Raw genomic sequence first — 20379 nt, 5'->3', positions numbered from 1 at the left:
GATCTTTGGACTTGCTTTTTGTTTTTACTGAAATTTACCTTAGCCAAATAACTCTGAATTTAATGGAACAGTTTCATTTTTTTTTTTCAAGTCAGTTCTCAACATTTACTCATCTGGCATACTGGTAGTCATCATGGAAATGTCAACTGCTTAATCAGCAATGCCTACAATGAATCGGAAGAGGAGTTTTAGCACCCGAGGGTTTGTTAACCTGTCAGAACATATAGTTTAAATCATGGGGTTGGGAGAGCTCCTTTGACCCCTTTGGAAAATTTCTATACATCAGAGGTCATGTCTGGTAGCCAGGCACTTCTTAAGACAGATGCGTTTTTATGTGAGCCGCGCCTGCCCACTATGCGTAAACAGGCAACATTGGCTTCTCTGGAGTTTTGCTCTCTGACTTAGAAACGAATTACTTTATTTCAGTTCCAAGTTTCTGGCTTCTATAATGGGGAATGTTTCTCAGGGGATCCCGGGCCAGGCTATCTGACACTCTCCTTCCCCAGCTCTTGACAGCTTGCCTAAATTTCGTGGGAAATGTTTTCGCCTTCAAGCTGCAGAGAGTTTAAAGAAAAAACAAACTGCTTCCCTGGCTGAATGCTGGAGCCCAAAGGACACTTTCTCTTTTGGCTTTGGGGTTTCATTGGCCCAAAGCAAGGGCTGTTGTGAAGCCCCCTAGGGCTCCAGGCCAGCCAAGGGTGGACTTTCCAGACCATTGACCCATTCACACTAGCACCCCACTGAGATTCCAGAAGCGAACATCTCTTTTGCCCAGACTCACATTCTCTACTGCTTGTTCATGGTGTGGACGACCTTTGTCCAGGCAGCGGGATCTTGGTTATGGAACTCCTGCTTCACTGAACCCTGTGTCACTGTGTCACAGCTGAAGCGGGACCCAGAAACTATGTGACTAGAGGCAGCTCAGTTTCTCTGCAGACTCTGTTCTGTGCAAACCCCCCACCCCAACCTCCCCCAACTCACCCCTCCCCCATCCTGGTCCCGCACTCCAGCCTTATGCTTTCCTGGTCAGACTCAGGCATTACTTTTCCCTCTCCACTTTGTGGGCTTCTCTGGGGGCATTTCTTCCTCTTCACCCTGGACGGTTATAAGGTGGCTGGCACCTCCCTGTAGACTCTAGAATACAGGCTCTGTCTGTATCTCTTTTTTTACCATTCACAATTTCAGGGTCCTTCCTGAATGGTCTCCACTCGGAAGACATTATTCCAGTCTTTTCAAGCCACTCTCCAGTAGGCAGATAAAAGCACGTGAATCCCCTACTTACGGTGAATCTCCAAAGTCCTCCCAGGTCATCGCTCCTCTCGAAGCAGGTGGGCTCCAGACCCTCCTCCAGGCAGCACTTGATGGAGGCCAGGCCACTGACCCCAGCTCCAACAATTGCAACTCGCTTCCCCATGTTCCTCGGTGGAGGGAAAACGAAGGAGAGCGTTTTTATTCACGAAAGCCCCACCCAAACCTTGGCTACTCAACAAACCAGGAAAAGAATCTGGAAGATTAAGAGATTTTCTCAGTTTGAGTCCTCTGTAGGCTATCTGTGGTGTGTGAATGTGAGCAAGAAAATGTACAGGTCATCGGGTTAACCCCTGCGCTGGATTATGTCCCCACCCCTTGGCCAGAGCTGGCGCTCAGTTCACTCGCTCGCTCGTGGTCTTTAAAGCAATTGCAGCTTCTGGCGGAGTGGCTGAAACCAGACCCTTTTGGTGGGCAGAGTCTTGCATTCTGAACTGGCTTGCCTCCATCCACCGGGCTCCAACCCCAGAGCAGGCTGGAGCAGCAGACAGGACAGGCTTTGTAAAACCCACTCTTTTTTTTTGAAAATCACATTAACGTTGACACTCCGATTGGTTTGGGGACATCACAGAAAACGGCGCAGCAGCTGGTAGGGTGGGGTTGGGACTAGGATCCAAGACACTTGTGGCCATCACAGGTGCCACAGCACTGCCCTGCTTGGCTCTCTCCTGGCATTCTGCCAAGGCCACAGCAGTACTGTTGGAGTATAATTCACCACTAGTCACCAGTGGCTGCAGGGAGGAACTGGAGTGGAAGGGGAGCTTAGGATTCACCTTTGTGGAGTCCACGGCACAGTCAGGCTTGGTGCAGGTTTGAGAATTTTCTGGCCGTGTGTTAATAGCATGGACTTGTAAGAACACTGTGAGGGCAGCTCCAGAGAGGCTAGCTAACAAGGAGAACCCCAAGAGGGACGCATGGGTCACCCTGGGGAGGGGAAATGGATGACATCTCCATGGGTGGACTGGGCAGAGTGACAATGGAAGGTGGGGGATGGGGGATGAGAACATAAGGGAACAGGATGGTTTGAGTTGGAACAGGGACAGAGTGCAAGAGATACCATTATAGAGGGAGACATCATGGGGATAGGGAGGAAGGGAGAAACCAGGTGCTAGGGGAGTTCCCAGGAATCCACAAGGATGACCCCACTTCAGACTACTAGCAATAGCGGAGAGGGTGCCTGAATTAGCCTACTCCGGTAATCAGATTGGTGAATACTCTGTCATCATAGAACCTCCATCCAGTAACTGATGGAAGCAGATGCAGAGATCCACAGCCAAGCACCAGGCCGAACTCTGGGAGTCCAGTTGAAGAGAGAGAAGAGGGAATCTGTGAATGAGGGGCATCAAGATCATGATGGGGAAACCTACAGAGACAACCAAACCAAACTAGTGGGAACTCATGAACTGTGGACCAATAGCTGTAGAGCCTCCATGAGACTGGACTAGGCCCTTCGCATAGGTGAGACAGTTATGTAGCTTGATCTGCTTAAGGGCCCCCCTGGCAGTGGGTTCAGCACCTATCCCTAGGGCGTGAACGGGCTTTTTGGAGCCCACTGCCTATGGTGGGACACCTTACACAGCCTTGGTGCAGTGGGAGGTGCTTGGACCTGCCTCAAATGAGTGTATCAGGCTCTGCTGACTCCTCACGAGAGGCCTTGCCTTGGAGAAGGTGGGAATGGGGGGGGGAGGGGTGGGAGAAGGGAGGAGAGGGGATCTGTGGTTGGTATATAAAATGAATAAAAAATTTCTTAATAATAATAATAACACTGGCAATATAGCACATTGGGTAAGCAACAAGCTCTGTCAGTTAAAACTGTGTGATCTGAATGATTTAGTTTCTCTGGGCATCGCGTAAACAGAGAAAATCTTGTAGCTTCTTTGCAGTGTTTTCTGAGGATCAAATGACTTAACAAGTGTCTGGAATAGATCCTGGCACATAGTAAATGCTCAATAATGTAACCTATTTCCAAAGTTGGCTTCTTTTTTTTTGGTAATTTCTCTGAATTTCTGATCAAGAGCACACACAGTCAGCATACACTAAAACAAATATTAGACACCATTTCTTAATATGTTTCTGAGGTAATTTTATCATATATATATATATATATATATATATATATATATTTTTGAGACGGGGTCTCACAAAGCTAGGTTTGCCTCAAACTCATTATGTAGCTAAGGGTGACTTCGAACACTTCATTTTCCTGCCTTCACCTCCTGGGCACTGGGAGCATGCCGCCATAACCTGTTTTTGTGGTCTTTGGCTTCGTGCATACCAGAAATTGAGCTGGAACGCTACCCCTCAAGTTCAAAGAAGTCCCCAGTAATGAAGTTTTCCTGAACATTTTCTATTTTTTTGTTTTCCATGTGAACTGTCCACAGGATTAGGTATGTATCATTTGTGTTTTTAGGACTGGAAACCCAAGAGAAGCAGTTCAGCCCCCAAGGCTGAGGCAGTTTTGGTTTCTGCTGTGTGCTCTTTCCAGGGAAGTACTGAGGATATGGTGTAATGGATACAGAATTGTCTCTTGAATTAAAAGGACCCCCCCCCTTCATATGTCTGCAAAGATGTTACAGTGTAGAACTGGTTACTTTCTCTAGCAAGTGCTAGAAGAATCCTCTCAGAGGAGGCAAGCTTTAGACCACAACCGATACTGCCGAGTGGCGATTTTTATCTTTTCCATCTTCCTGGATGCCAGAGGGGTGCTGTGACCCTACAGTTAGAGAAGGAGCTGGAGCTGAGGGGCTGCGTCAAGGTGTGTCTGTTTTGGGTCCCTGTTTTATTAGGAATCAGGTTGGTGACATGGGAAAACTGCTACCTCTGGCTTCCAGTTTCCTCACTGTGACACATGGTATAATGTTTATTTTTTTGGGGGGTGGGGGTGGGACTTAATAGTCATCCAATGAAAGTAAAAACTACTTTTACAAAAAATGGCTCTAGGGGGAAAAAAAGAGGGAGTTGCATACAAACGTTGACATTGAAAGCCGTGTGCGGAAGTATGTTGGCTCTAGGAAGAGTGTGAGCACAGTGGCTGGAAGCAATGCTGGCCGTGTTTTACACTCTGGGAAAGCGAGGGGCCCTTTATAAGGGCTGGGTTAAGAAAGAGGGGAGGTCATTTCTCTGTGGCTTCACTGAAACTAGAGAGGAGTTCAGCAAGGGGTATGTGGCTGCCTCGGAGAAAGAAGAAAGATTAGTTAGTAGGGCTCTCTCATCCTCAGTACCCAGAATGGGCACTCAGATGCAGAGAGCAGCTGGTCTGTTTCCTTGCCCAGTGTGTTGTTGTTTTAGGTATAGCCTTGCTGATGGAAGGAAGTCAGAACACATCCGTTCTATTGTTAATAGAGCTAGAGAGAAGAAGCCAAGGACTTGGAAGAAGCCAATGCTGGGAGCTAATGCAGTCTTCAGATAAGGAATTGAACTGGCCCAGCTTCACTTTGCAAAAGAGCACATGCATCATGACTCTTGTTTTTTTTGTTTTTGTTTTTTCCAGACAGGGTTTCTTTGTGTAGCCCTGGCTGTCCTGGAACTCTCTGTGTACACCAGGCTAGCCTTGAACTCACAAAGATCTGCCTGCCTCTGCCTCCTGAGTGCTGGGATTAAAACGGTGTGCACCACCACCTCCTCCACCACCACCACCACCACCACCACCACCACCACCACCACCACCTGGCATATAGTGACTATTAACAACTATTGACACAACAATGTAAACATTTGCTCTTACCTCACAGAGAAAAGGATTAGAATCATGACTAGGGATGCAACAGAAAAGATAACTAGTTCAATATAAACACTTACCAATATTTCAAGCTCTGAGATTGGCTTTACCAAAGTGAAGTCTAGATGACAAAGGTTTGGGGACAGTCTAAGCAGGAGATGACTAGTTCATGTAGAGGATGGAATCAGATGCCCTCTTGGATCCTAGACTAGATTCTAGAGTTCATTCTTTGACTAATTCAGGCATCAACCACCCACTGAGTGGCTTCTTCATTGGTAACACTGGTATTTTAGGTTTTCATTGAAGCTTTGTCTATAGTAGTGATTGGTTTAGTGTGAAAGTCAAACTTGAAAAGCAAGGATTTCAACGTTTTGTAAAGCACCAAGATGTTTTATCTTTAAATAGTAGTGAGAGCAGCAAAGAGGAGATGTTCTGCTGACCTTGGAGTGGCAGGAATGGGACAGAGGGCAATGGTAGTTGCTTAGGTTTGGAGGGATGACTAGGAAGGACTTCAGCAGTCAGAGGAGATGAGGCAATGGGATCCAGAGTCAGGGAGCAGCTCAGGGATGGCAATAGTCCCATGAAGCATGTGTGGCTTTCCGACTACATGGTGAGCTCAACTCTCTCTTTATTCCTAGGGAAGCTTACAGCATGCACCCACAAGTGCATACTACATTTTATTATTGATTGGTTGATCACATCTGTGGGTCTTCTTTCTGCACAAGTCTATGCTTCCCCAAAGTAGGGTATTTTCTTTGATGTATATGTCTCAGTTGCCAGAATAACGCTTGCACTATAATAGTTGTTGAATAAGTATTTGGCAATGGCTTGATTTCTTACTGGGTAGAATGAATGAATTCATTATTTTGCATGCTCTTTGATTAAAAAAAACAGAGCAAATATTTATTGGAAGTTAATATCCTGAGTCAGAGATTGATGGCTTATAAAAGCACCTTTTTTTTTTAAAATCAATCATGCAACGTGTGGAACCCCTCCCTCTGCCAGTCTGTCACTGTAACCCAGTGTGAAGGCAGACTTATTCAGCCACCTCTGAGCAGCACACTTTCTGGGTGACTTTGTTTAGGGGGGTTACAAATTGGAGACCTGGGTTTGAATTTCAGTGCTGGATAGTTATCAGTAGAGGTAGATAAATTAATGTTTCCGTGTTTCCATTTCCTCATCTCTACGAAGCTAGAGATATACCTGGCCTCAGGTTCTGTATGAATCACTCAGTCAATGTACAAGTAGCACTTAGAGTAGCTCTTGGGGTGTACCAGGCCCTGAGAGAAAGTGACTGGTGTCAAATATGTATGTTGCCACATGCCTGTAATTCCAGCACTGGTGGGTGGCTAAGAACACAGTAAGACATTTTATTAATGGAAATAGCACACTAATGTTGCTGATTATTGAGTGCTATTTTACATTTTGATGCAAAAATAGCATTTAAAGTATTATTACTCTTTAGAATATTCAGTAAACTGTCTAATTATTAGTTGCAAGTTTTAAAAGAAACATTATCACGAAGAAAGCATTGTCAGGGTTAACTGACTATGGAAGAAATAAGTCACATAAATTAGGGGTTCATAGTGAACTTGCTAAGCTGGTGTTACTAAGGGAATAGGAATTTAACAAAAATAACAAAACAAGCCTCATCAGATTTCTAAGTGAGTTGGGAAATCACTGTTGGTTGCACAAAAGTCACTAATGTTTAACAGCAAGGTCAGAAGGTACTGCGTTTTCCTATGGATTTTGTACTATGTCCTCTACAGCAAGGAAGGAAAACACAAATAATTAATTAAATGAGGACAGACTGAGTGTGCACCTCCATTATTGAGATAGCATTTGGTGTGGGGGTCTCATTCTAAAATACAGATGGCCTTGAGTTATTTAAAAATATCACAGAGAGCACAGTGATACTCAGTGTTTGAATCTTATTTAAGTTGTCTCAGATGTGGATAGATTTTCTTTTCTTTTTCTTTGAGACAGGGTTTCATAACTATAGCTTTGACTGGCAAGGACTCACAATGCAACCCAGGGTGGCCTTGAGCTTCTGGCAACCTCCCAGAGTCTGGGGCATGTCATAGTTTTAACATGAGACAGGGCTGTGATCCATTCAATAATACCTCATGCAGTTTTGCATAACAGGTATTCAGTAGCTTCTATGATAAAAGACGGCAACATTGAGGTGGAACAACAAATGAGGAGGCAATGTCTTAGCTGATTCTAAGCTTTGAGAATTTATACAGTGTTCAGCAGCTCCATAAATCCATTACTGAGTGTGATTAAGAGTGCCCCTTTCTGAATAGAAACAGAAGAGTGGATTGGGGGGATGTGGAGGGGGGAGAATGGGAGGAGAGGAGGGAGGGGGAACTGTGGTCGGGATGTAAAATATATGAATAAATTTAATTAATAAAAAGTGAAATAAAAATGCCATTTTCTTTTAATTTCTTTATTATTTCTACAACCAACTTCAGTGGTTAGAACGTAAGTACTGAGTCATTTGGGCTTGATAAGAGGGACTTAGTAAGAGGGACTTTGGCCTGGGGGTTCTGTGAAGAAATTGCTACTGCAGGAATCATACCTTCAACTAGGAAGTCTGGGAACCTCTAGGCAAAGTCTTGCCCTTTGAGTATGTTTCCGATTGACTCGGAGGCCTTATCGATTGTTTCAGGAAATTATCCCTTAACTGATCTCAGCACTGGATCAGCTAACCAGCATGACTCACTTATGCATTTACTCGGCAGTTGTTATCTTTATCCTCGCAGGCAGATATCCGCACATTCCTCTTTAGTGTGTGGAAGTTTCTTAGAATACTGACAGGCACAGGCTTTCCAATAAGAGCATATCCCTAAATGGGTTGTGTCATTTCAAGTGTTATCAGTTGTAGTAGATTCAGATGGAAGATTAGGGGTGGGTCTAGGCACCCATAGCCTAACCTAGAGCAGACATAGTCCCCAGAGCCTAGCAGAGAGCATGACCCAGAGCAGAAGCTGCCGAGACCTGGGTGGGAACAAGAGTATGTTTTGGGGTTTGTATCCCCTTAACAGTAGCCACTCACTTCCTCGTGCCTAATCCTGACCCAACTACCACATAATGCAAATTCTTCCTCTTATAAGTTATATCCATTTCCCTAAGAGAGCAGACTACGAAGAAAAAAAAAAAAATCAGACACCGAGACTCAGTTTCTTTAACCATAAAACATATGGAATTCAACCGCATAGAAGTGACTCTCAAACCCTTGATATTAATACTTGTGGATTTATGATTAGCAGAGAAGATCTAAAAGCAGTGTCAAAATCAAGAAATTTTAACCCCATGAACAGAATAAAGCAGGAAACACAGCAACAGAAAACCGATGACATGCAAACCCTAAGTTAGTCCAATTTCCAGACTGCTTGCTTCTTGTTTCCATTTGTGCAAAATACCGACACTTGATACACAAACCTGAGCCACTAGCTCACGATACGCTCGAGGCTGCTGAGGGAAGCACTCAGTAGTTCATTCTGCAGAGAACTTACCAGTGAACACAGAAGCTTAGCGATCTGACTTTATGCTGCAGGACAAGGACTCAAGCTCTGTTCCTTACTGTGGAGCCAGGGATGGCGGCACAGTTCCTCCAGGGTCACTGGCCGGGGGAGCTGTGTTCTGCTGAGACCGTTCGTCTCTGATGTGCAATAACAAAACAGGAAGACCCCGGCTCCACCTACTGCATCCAGAGGAGGAATCGGAGATTTTTATCAGGTTACTTTAAGTAGCTGTAGTTGCTCATTCCAATGGCACCGGCACAATTAGGATCCCAGAGCCGGCAAAAATCAAAATGGTCTGTGAGCCAGTGTTTGGGAGTTCCTAGCACACAGGATGAGCCTGGTCTAAGAGATAAAGAGTGTTACCAAAAAAAAAAAAAAAAAAAAAATTGGAGCCCAAGGTTAGTTGTTGTTTGTATTTTAAATTGATTAATTGCAACAGTGGTATGCCTGGCGATATGTACTTAAAACTCATCCAGGGCTGGGCAATGGTGGCGCATGCCTTTGATCCCAGCGCTCAGGAGGCAGAGGTAGGCGGATCTCTGTGAGTTCAAGGCCAGCCCGGGCTACAGAGTGAGTTCCAGGAGGGGCTCCAAAGCTTCACAGAGAAACCCTGTCTCAAAAAACCAAACCAACCAACCAAACAAACAAACAAAAAAACACCTCATCCTTCTGTTTGTAAACTATAAATTAAATGGGGTACTTACAATGACATCCTTCATTTCATTCTTCAGGGGGCTAAGGATAAAATTAAGAGCTGCTACATGAAATCACAATCATTAATAGCTGCTACATCAAACAGCATTTCTAAGACTTTTGGCCCATTTCTCATTTAGAGAAAATTATTATTTCTAAAAGCATATATCACTCACATTATTAAATACAATTTTAAAAGTTCTTTTAAGTGCTGATGATTACCCAGGTACTTAGGAAACACGTGACAGATATATGAAAAGAACACAGCCTTTGAAGTCTTAAGTCCTGGGTTCAAATGTCTTCACCAGCTCTATTATCAAAATAATCTTTGAAAAAAATTGTATGATTTTTCTCAGATCCAGCTTCATCAATTTAAAATAAGCACTACAATGCCTACTTCAAATGGTTATCATGGGATTTGATGCAGTAATCTGTGTGAAAGGGCCATGTGCATAGAAAACTCCTGTGTATAGTGGCATTGGTAGTGTTATACATTGCCCGATAATAATTGCTGATTGATTCCCAGTATTGACGTGAATCCTACAGGCACTGAGAGAAAATTCCAAGAGATACTGGTAGACCGAGGCAGTGAAAGGCTCTTGGCAGGCTGAATCTTTCCTGTTGGCTTTAATACTATTCCAGCACAGCCTCCAACCTCCCTTCTGGAGGACCTTATACAGTACCGAACAGTCTGCTCATTTACGGGGCTCAGCTCTGACCTTCATGGCGCATTAAATGCTTGGCAAGAAGCCAGCATTGCTAGCTGTTAGCAGTTAGTTCATCTACCCACCTGCAGCTCTGAAGATGATAGCACTTGAATGATTTAAGACTGAATTTTTACCGTAAAGTAAACCTTCAAGACAACTGTGAGGTCAAATGTAACTTTGAATATCTAAAAACATGTGGCCTTAACTCAGAAGCATCTTGAGAGTTAGGACTATGTTATGGTCCAAAAGTTATATGCTCAAGCAAACTAAATTAATTGATGTGTACATGGAGAGCACTAAAGGAGTCCCTAGGCCCTGGTGAGGACACATTACACATAACGGACATTGGGCTGCTGGCTGAGCATAAACACGACCATTTTATTATACTGTTTCATTTCCATAATTGGCCAGAGACTTTTATTAATTATGAATGAATGAGGCCTTTGGCCTTCAGTGATAGTTTCCATTTTGGCTGCTTTTAGGGCTTGATGTTAATTAGCCATAGTTAAGGATACAGAATGGAAGAAAGCTCTCTACCCTGTTATTCAGGAGGGTCTGGACCCTTAGAAGCCAGATTGGTAGCCAATAATGCTCTTTAGGAAGTAGTTTGGACTTGCACTGCATGGCCCCCCAGTGGCTGGTTGGAAACATCATTAGTCTGCTCAAATAACTATGAGCCAAAGTTAACATATGTCCTTCTGGGACAGAACACTAAAGTGACAGGACAAACTCTCATATGACTTCCTTTGTTTTCAGCGTGGTAACCATCAACTTTCAAGACCCCCAATGTCTAAGAAAAATTCTGTTTTGTTTCTAAGTGCCGAGATTTGGTGATTATGGTTAAGGAACTGTGCTCAGCCACCACTAACCAAAGCACTAGAAAGTTGTTTACTGGATCATTATTATATCTCAAAACCATCTTCATTTAAAACATTATTTTTATTTTTAATTATGCGTGTGGGTATGTGTACATGTGAATGCAGAGGCCTGCAGCGTCTAAAAGAAGGCACTCTATCCCCTGGAGCTGGAGTTACAAGAGGTTGTGAGTTAGCCTATGTGGGTGTTGGGAACTGGAGTCAGGTCCTCTGCAAGATCACTACTTGCTTCTAACTGCTGGGCCATTTCTCCAGCCCCATTGTCTTAAATATCTGCTTTCTTTCTCCCACTTTTTTCCCCTTTTATTTTATTTTACAATACAATTCAGTTCTACATATCAGCCACGGAGTCCCTTGTTCTCCCCACTCCTCGCCTTCCCCCCAGTCTTTATAAACGTCCCACATAATCTCGCATTCCCAACATAAATAACTATAGACAGACACTAGACACAGAACAATATTAAAGAGGCATAGACAAAACTGACAGGGCTCAGATTTCAAGCATCAACCCAGCAAAACCACCAGCACCCGCCCCAAAAAAACTAACCGCTATCACAGGAAAGAAAATGAGAACGCTACCCCAAGCCAACGTCCATACCAATTAATAATAACTCTTAGAAAAGCCCCCAAATCGCAACACACACCAAAAGCCCGACCAATGTACCAAATAACCTACGCAATAACAACTCAACATCTAAGCACCTTCTATAATCAAAACCATCTACAAACAACAGTACTTACAACCACATGCAAGTTCCCACTCTCAATTTAGATAACTGTAAATAAGAGATGCAAAATTGAATAACTAATATACCTCGCCTGGAAACCCAAAATGATCAACAATCAGATAACAGTATCCATTCCAAATCAGCCATCCATCCAACGATCAGAAAATCAGACAGATATTAAAGCCATTTTAAAAAATTAAATCACTCTCGACAAACACGCATATCACTCTCCATACCTTTCGCACTGACACTTATCTCCCGCACGAAATGGCATCCAATGCTGATTCACCATGATACATTATTCTCTTAGTGATCTTTAAGAAAGCAGTCTATTGGCCACACAAACACCACAAAGACCTACACACCGGCGTATGTTATCTCAATGTCGCTAACCTTCCACCACCAAGCAAAAAAGGCTTAAAGAGATCGAACCCACATCCAGTACTTGAAGCACAGTCGGAAGACCCGAACCAAAGCAGCCACATACCAGGAATACAACAATGACTTGGCGTCGAGGATTTAACTTGAATGCGCCACCTGACTTCATACCTAAGGGCAAACAAATTGCTTCCCAAACTAAACGAAACACATAATATACACGTCTAAAATTGAAAAGTAGTATTCCCTAGGACAACCAACAAATGGACTCCGAAACGTATAAATCTAATTCACCCAAACAGAGAAGATACAAAAACAAGAAAAGTTGAAATAAAAATGAAAAACTTGAAAAAAATAGCATAAAACACCAGAGAAACTGATGCCTCTCTCACGCACAAACAACCATCACACCATTCTAAAACACCCCCCTGACAACCACCCACAGATAACATCACAAACCACCACAAAGAAACAAGATCAACTAAACCAAAACATTTAAGCATCAAACTCAACCTCACTTGATATGTAGATAGAATCCATGCACATACGGAACTTCAATACCGCAACAGACCAAACAAACCAAGGCATATATATAAAATTAAAAAAACAAAACAACCAAAAAACAAAAAAGCAGACACAATAAATCATCACATATAAAAGCCTCAAATAAACTAATCGATAACTACAAGCAGAAGTACCATCTAATGACTCAACCCCACCAGGAGTAGAAACGGCAACCACCAGGTCCACATTAGAATGGTTTGCTGCTGCGAACCTCATAAATAAGACTCAAACAACCGCGATCACCGAAAAAGATAGACACAAAAACCGAGCTACCACTCATAGAAGAGCCTCTCTTGAAACAACCAAAAAAAAAAACCCAAAAAAACAATAAGACAAATCCCCTACAGTAGGACCCCCACAGAGGACGTTCCCTACATTGTACAAACAGTCTGTATTGTTTGCCACTGGATCTTTTTTCCTTCAACATAACAATTCCTCAACCAAACAAGCCCAGCCCGCACAAGCGACCCTAACTCATGACACATGCTGAGCAGCTGATGACTCTTGCAGCCTTCCCAGGCCCTCCTCTATAACGCTCTCGCTAGACAACACAGATACAATTCCCCACCCAACTTAGTTAAAACCGTTGCATCGCCTCACTATCGATCTCACTGAACCCAAAGTTAGCAATAATAACACTCGACCAATAGGATCGAACGTAAGCCAGTCTCCTCACCTCCCATAAGAGGCCTAATGCACACTTAAGCACAGCTCAAATTAGATACATCTATCCTAGAGTCAACCAATCCAATGAAGCAGGCACTAAAATAAGCCGCACATCCGCTCGCAACCTCTGCCTATAGGTGCTCCAAGCAACATTAAAAAACACACACATGTAACATCCGGAAGCCAAGGCTCAAAGCCAATGAATATCAGGTCAGAGAGCAAAGACCCTCAACAGAAGAGAACCCACAGCGAACTGCGCTTCAAACACAAAGCACATAACCCTATCCACTGGCAGCTATAAAGCATTTATACCAAGCAAATCAACATTAATGTATTTGGGGCACACAAATGGTTGTTTATGACTCTCTAATTATAATAATGTCCACTGGCCAAAAACACACCACATCGACGGGATAGAATCCTAGAACCTCCCACCGAACAACAAACAAAAAAATCCATTGCCTTACTTTCTCGTAGAGAAACACCACACGTCGCGCACAATCTGGATATTATATATAGAGAGAGCACAACAAGCAAGCATTCTCCACGCAGAACTACAAACAAACCAAAAAAACCCAGAGCGAAGAACGAATATAAAACACAAACAAAAAAGGAAACAAAAAGAAATTAGTAAAGACGAAGAATCACCTCAAATAGAGGAAAAAGAAAAGGAGACAAACATAAAAACCAATAGAGCCAAAAAAAAAAAGGGAAAAGCTAGGAACCGCTCACGTTCATTTAACAGTTCAAGAAGGCGCAAGACAATAATATGCAGAATGCAAAAAGAAGGAGACACTAAAAAATAAAGGAGGAGCGAAATTTAGAGAGCGACCCAAGAAAAAAACACCCAAACGAAGAGAAAGAGAAAACAAAAACAGCCGCAACCGCAGAGCCACTCCGAGCACAAAAAAAAACAAATGAAAAAAGAAGGAACAAAACCGACGTCATAACCCCCAACCTTGTCCTTAAACCCTTCCACATCCACCCATCACTACCTCCAACTCCCCACCCCAACATACCATCATCCCTATCAACCACGTACACACTCCCACTCACAAACCTCAACTCACATCATCAACCTCTCCTAAAATCCTACATCCCATCAACCGCCTACTACCACTACACCTACCCACTAACATTCCTCTCACTTCACTCTCCATCTCCATCCCCCTCTCCTCCCCCATCCTTCCAATATGCCTCTCCCTCACCCATAATACCATCCCTTCCCCTATCCTCCACTCACCCCCTTCAAACTCCCTCCTATCCCGCCCTCAACCCCTCCTCCCCCAACCAACCTTCCATACAACAACTCTACCCCTCCACCTACACCTACATACACTAACAACCTACCTCACTATCAACAATCATATCCTATCCTTTAACCCCACCTACCAATACATCCTCCCGAACTACCACCTCAGTCGCCTCCAACCCAGCCAAAACACTACCCCCCTCCATCCTCCACAAACCCAAACCACTCCCCATCCCCCTACCTCCCCCCTGAGTCATAATACTCACTACCCAATAACATTACTCCCCTCATTACCTCAAATAATCCTCCCACATATCCCTCCCTCAACCCAAACAACCTAACCCCACCCTCCCACCTATATCCTCTCCTATCCCACCCTCCCAGTCTCCTTATCCGCCATCTCACACCACCCATGTTATTAAATCAGGGATCACATGAGTCACCCAAACACAGTTATCCCTGTCAGCACTAATCTGAAACGTAATACCAGGAATATAACAGGGTGTGTGCACCACACAACATTGGCCTAGAATAAAGTAGCCAGCCACTAATCCCCCTAAACTCCGTGCCCTCACTGTCATGTCTGTAACATAGTCTGTCTGGCTGTCCTAACTTCTCTACTCTCTCCAACACACACAACAGCCTATGAGCCTCACTTCACTTTCCAACACTTCACAGGCTCCCTATAAAGTGTCACATCTGTGCATCAGTAGACTATTAATGAAAACAGCAGAACTGAACTTGTGACAAGAGCTTTAAATGATATGTTAAAGCCCACAACGCAAAAAATCTCAAACACCAAAGTTCTCGAAGGCTCATGAATATACCGAATAGCCTGCACACTAAAGAAGAATGAGCGGTCTCTGAAGTTAGACCGTAAGTCTCTAGAGAGCACTGTGGTTGTGGACAAACAACACATAAAGTACAGTTAGTCTGTGAAGAGAACTCAACTGTGTTCAGAAGAATCCACGGAACCGGCACAAGCGCAGCGCGCACGAAACCACACTGCACCATCGCACATTCTCCACGACGGCAATTTTCTACTCATCAATAAGCACTGAGCTGCTGCAATGAACAAATGAATTGATAACAGAAAGATTGGGAAAAGTTGAAAGAGATTGGATAATATTTCAACCCCAAAGTGCCCTGTGAAAATTTAACAATAACTAGAAATTTGTCCCTGCTCACAAGCAATCTTCCCACTGATGGCACGCCCACCCCGATACCTGCACCCCTGGATCTCACCTTCATCACTCTCTCATGGAGAAAGATAAGGCAAAAGAGTGCATAGGCAAAAGCGTGCTTCAGGATCCGGACAAACCCAAGGCAGTCAGCCCACATAGGTAGAAACATCCGTAGGCGCGTGTGGACATCCGTACCACCCACTTAGAGCAGCCTGGCACAAGGCAAAGCAACGGCATCTTGGCAGCCTACTAGCAAAAGGGGCAACGACCACCACCCAACGAGAACCAGTGGGCGTCGGTAAGCCCAACTACTCGCTAACCCTGTTTGCAAATACCACTCCAAATTCTCGCGCCCACCTCGCCCAGCACACAACAAGAAAGAGGGCACTAAAAGTCAAAAGTGAGCAAATCAATCATGTCCTGAAATGAAATACACCATACCTCCAAACATCGATAAAAGGCTTCGCACTGACTCCAACACTGTCCACCATCAACACATGGAACCACCCCGCTTGAACTCGAAACAGTCTTCGCTATTTACAGGACTTAGAGACACACTCTAATTACCTCAAAACATTCATGACTTTTGAAAAAAGAAATTTTAATAAATTGACAAAAAACACGCTCACTCTGCCTATTATGTCTTATTTAAATTTACTACGCACTTTCTATCTATTTCCACCTTGTGGCACATCCCAAACTGGGTGTACCAAAGAAACATGAATGCAGCTGTGCACCGAAGATCAACAGAGGACCCACTCCAGGCGCACAGGTTCTCACCTATACAACCACAAATGTAGGTACCTGTGACTTGAATACACCGTCATTTAACATCAGAATGGACAGTTACATCTCATACCAGATGAGCCCACTCTTGCCTGGCACTAAATAATCTGCTTTTCATCAAGACTCAGAATAATGAGATAAATCTCACAATGTCAATATTAACACTATTAAATTTTTACTCCGTCACCTCGAGACCACATCCTAAATTGCCACTACAACGCTATTATCATTATAGTAATTTTAAGAAGGAATTACTAATAAAAAAGATATAGCTTAAAATCAGTCTCACCAGCACTACAGAATGAAATAGGCCCATAATTTACGTGAACCTCTCAAGTATGATATGTGTGATAGTAATATTTGTGTAGTCATTCAACCGCATAGAAGGTGCAGTTGCCACCGATGAAACGTGCAGGGGTGCCATGACATGTAGTAATGTGCGAGGTGGTATGTAGAGACCAGACGATCAGAAGGCTCAATCAAAAGAGCTATATTCCTTACCGAGCCAATTCATCTGCCTACTTCTTGTCTCTCCTTACGAACCAAAGAGGTCTCTCTAACGGCACTGAATCAACTCCAATAAAAATCCAGGCAACATAAGGAGTAGGCTAAGACAAGAGAATTCCCCAGGAATCTGTTCTTCATCCTTTCACTTCCAGTGCTGAGATTAGAAACTGTCTAACTTTTCAAATGTCAGATTAACTGGACTCAAACTCAAGGTCTTCATGCCCTACAAGCAAATGCAATCAACTCATTCACCAGATAGGGCCGCACTTCATGCCAGAATAAACACACCAAATTACTCCAAAAGTGAACATATTAAAGAATATGATATTCTCACTAGACAGCCGACGAGATGCCCATAATGGCACTGGGAAACCAGAGGCCGGCGAGCTGGTCTGTGTGTGGCTGTGGGGCCCCAGGCAGTCCCGACTCGACCACGCAGAGAGCTACAACTGGAGGTTAATGAACTAAGTCTCTCAAGAAAGCATTGTTCTGTGGAGGATAAAGAACACCTAAATTAACCTAAACCATTCAATTATACACAACCTTAAGTACACTTAATCCATTAACAGCCGCGGCCTAGGTACCAACCTGGATCTCTCCGAAAGGCTGATCAAGCTCATCCCGCACAGTGCAGAAGTCCATGAAAAGCAGTTTGCTATCAGGAGAAATGACTCCACTAGCAATCAAAAGCGACAATAGAAAATTGTAATACTGAATGTGCTACAAAATGATTTGTGGCATATTGAGAATTGCTGTGCTCCTAGCCTTTACAAGTAACCAAGCAAATGTCTCTCACAGAATGACACACCATGTGATACCAAAAATTTATCAGATAGAAAACAAGCATAATACATTGAGAGACAATTTAGCACTTGCTTACTTATAATCGCTAACTTGCAGGCAATATATTTTTCATCTGACTTGGGACATACTCACTTTAATCTTCAAATTTATTTTTTTCAAAATGTGACTGCACATAAGACTCCTAATAAGTCCTCAATATTAGACATAACATACCTAATTTTAACATTTTAACAATATATCCTTTATCATTTTATAATTCCTTCAATACAATATGAGAACAAAAGCAAACAAGTAACAACGGCACTACTGTGAGCCCTGGCTGCCACAGGAATTTGCTATCGTAGTCCAGTCTGAGCCATCAAACTCACAAAGAACCTCCTACCCCACCGAGCCTCCTCGCAGTACTCAGGGATTAAAAGGTCTAGTAAACCCCAATGCACACAACAGACTACAAAAGTCGCCCTTCAATAACTAACAATTCTAGATGGAAAATATATAGACCTAAATATTAGTAAATTAAAATTTAGTCAGGATCTGCAATAAATCTAGAACAAAAGCACAGCCAGTACCAGTTTCTACACATCGTTTAGAAGACTCTCTATGCTTAACATGAAATAGAAGCTCAATCTAATTCAATAAATAATGAATAAAAAATAAAACACTAGTTATAAGTACTTTTCTCAGAGTGGATGGTCTTAATAAATGAAAGCACCCCAACAAACACATATACAAAAATCGGTGACGGCCTTAATTGACCAATTATATGACTCCCAAAAAGACATCAACTAAACTACAGGACTCACCATTGAAAACTAATCATGTCACAAAACAGTGTTCAAGGGACATGCTCCAGTCACACCTGTTATAAGCTCCCTTCAGCATACAACACAAATCGCTTAACTACAAGACATGAAGTATCATTAGCGTCACCACCCTCCCCATACCGATTGCTATGAGTAATCAAATAAAGTATATTATTATTTGATGTACACAGTAGCACAGTGTCTAATCTGGAGGACACAATATCTCTCGATACGTTGTAGCTAGGGTATATTATTTTTCACTTTGATCAGGGTTTCATGTCAACTATAACAGGACACACTATGATCGCATAATAACCCTACTTAAAATCGACCACCTCCCTTTCCACCCACCCGACACACCCACACACCAAATCAAAAAACCAAACAACAAAAACAAACCACAACACACCACAAACCCCCAAACAACAACAACCACAAAACACACAAAAACACCAAAAAAAAAAAAAACCAACCACAAGAAAAACCACCGCCACCCCAAACCCCCTTACCCACACCACAAAAAACACACACAACACAAAAACTACCCACCGCAACCACAAAAACCCACAAGCAACACCCACCCCCCACACAGCCCCCACCCCGACCCCCAAGCCCCCGCCTGTGTGCATCATTAATAACACCCCAAGCAGCTCTGCCTCTTGATCTGCCACCCTCATTTTGTCACACAAGTATTTCTTAGTGATCCACTCAATCAAAACAACAGACACCTACCATATACTATAGAAGGAACTATACCAAAGCCACACAAATAGCCCCATTAAAAGCTAACAGAATGCCGAAGCTCAGTGTTATGAACCTTTAGACGCACAACTGCGCCAATACACCACTGTTTAAATTATTCAGTAATCTAATCTATAGTGACCTCTGAATGCTAATTATAAATTTCAACTTTAAGAGACAGAAAAAAATCATACTACTAATAGATAGTATATGGCTGATACCTGGAACAAAATGCCATGTAGACCAATCAGTGGCCTTCAACTGCACAGAGGGGATCTCCGCGTACATGCCATCTCGCAACAACTACAAAGTGCCACGGGATTAAAGGCATGAGGCCAGGCCAACAATGACCTAGCTAAATGACATATCTGACCCTATTAAATTCACTATGACAATACATGTAATTGTATATATTACTTCCACTATAACCTCAACAAAAACACTAAGTAAAGTTGCTAGAACCAGCACAATATCTACCTGTGTTGGATGTATAAAATGAAACTATATACTAGATAAATTGACCACCGACTGATGAAAATTGAAGGAAGCAGTAGAATGAATAAAAGAAACATTTCCAAAAAAAAAAATGACAGAAATTTAGTTTTGTATCCCCAGACTTTCACCATATAACTCCTACAGAAAAATCTCCCATAGCAATATAGAATTCATACTGTAGAACAAAGAGCAACTGTAGACTGAAATGTAAATAATACCTAAGTCATAAGAGTGAAATTCTCTTCGTCCCTTTTTCCCAAAGCAAGAAACACTGAAAAAAAGAATAGAAAACCACCTGAAGAAGGACCAATCGAGAGATCGAACAAAAAGTGTCATGCAATGTACAGAAATATAGAACCCACTAGAGAAATAATCCAGAGAAAAGAAAAAAGGCAAAAACAAAACAACAAGACCACATAACAGCAATAAAAGACCCAGGATTATATCGTAGCAGCAGAAAGCAATGCTGGATTAGATATGACAATGAAAAGGCTATACAGAGTAGACGCGAAGATCTTTCAGAGCACTCCAGGAAATCCCTCTGCTTCTCAGGATGAAGAGAATGGCAGATTCACTCGAGCTCCATATCCCACTGCCCAAGGTCAACAACCTACGCACAAAAAAAAAAAAAAAACCCAGAACA

The 20379-nt window shown here is 42.9% G+C and overlaps 2 protein-coding genes across 4 annotated transcripts in view; both read right to left on the bottom strand.

The window, feature by feature from the left end:
• Positions 1–8898, bottom strand: part of Fmo1 (flavin containing dimethylaniline monoxygenase 1) — a 32816-nt gene extending 23918 nt beyond the window's left edge. Inside the window, exons 1-2 of one of the 3 annotated variants that reach the window (XM_028864433.2) lie at positions 8545–8898; positions 1283–1418 (exon numbers count right to left, since the gene is read on the bottom strand). In XM_028864433.2, the coding sequence (XP_028720266.1) occupies positions 1283–1414 (132 nt within the window). In that variant the 5' untranslated portion in view covers positions 1415–1418; positions 8545–8898. Of the gene's footprint in view, positions 1–1282; positions 1419–8544 lie in introns of those variants that run through there. The other 2 variants (XM_028864434.2, XM_037211324.1) reach the window with 2 other exon arrangements.
• LOC114689957 (dimethylaniline monooxygenase [N-oxide-forming] 2) overlaps positions 1842–20379 on the bottom strand; it is a 40486-nt gene continuing 21948 nt past the window's right edge. The window contains exons 9-13 of the mRNA XM_028864431.2: positions 20235–20346; positions 17482–17613; positions 16042–16133; positions 8613–8729; positions 1842–2232 (exon numbers count right to left, since the gene is read on the bottom strand). Of these exons, the coding sequence (XP_028720264.2) occupies positions 1842–2232; positions 8613–8729; positions 16042–16133; positions 17482–17613; positions 20235–20346 (844 nt within the window). The remainder of the gene's footprint in view (positions 2233–8612; positions 8730–16041; positions 16134–17481; positions 17614–20234; positions 20347–20379) is intronic.

Source organism: Peromyscus leucopus, chromosome 15 (genome assembly GCF_004664715.2).
Source record: "Peromyscus leucopus breed LL Stock chromosome 15, UCI_PerLeu_2.1, whole genome shotgun sequence".
Lineage (NCBI taxonomy): Eukaryota > Metazoa > Chordata > Mammalia > Rodentia > Cricetidae > Peromyscus > Peromyscus leucopus.
Note: the sequence above shows the minus strand (reverse complement) of the source record. Positions and strands in the feature narration are given on the sequence as shown.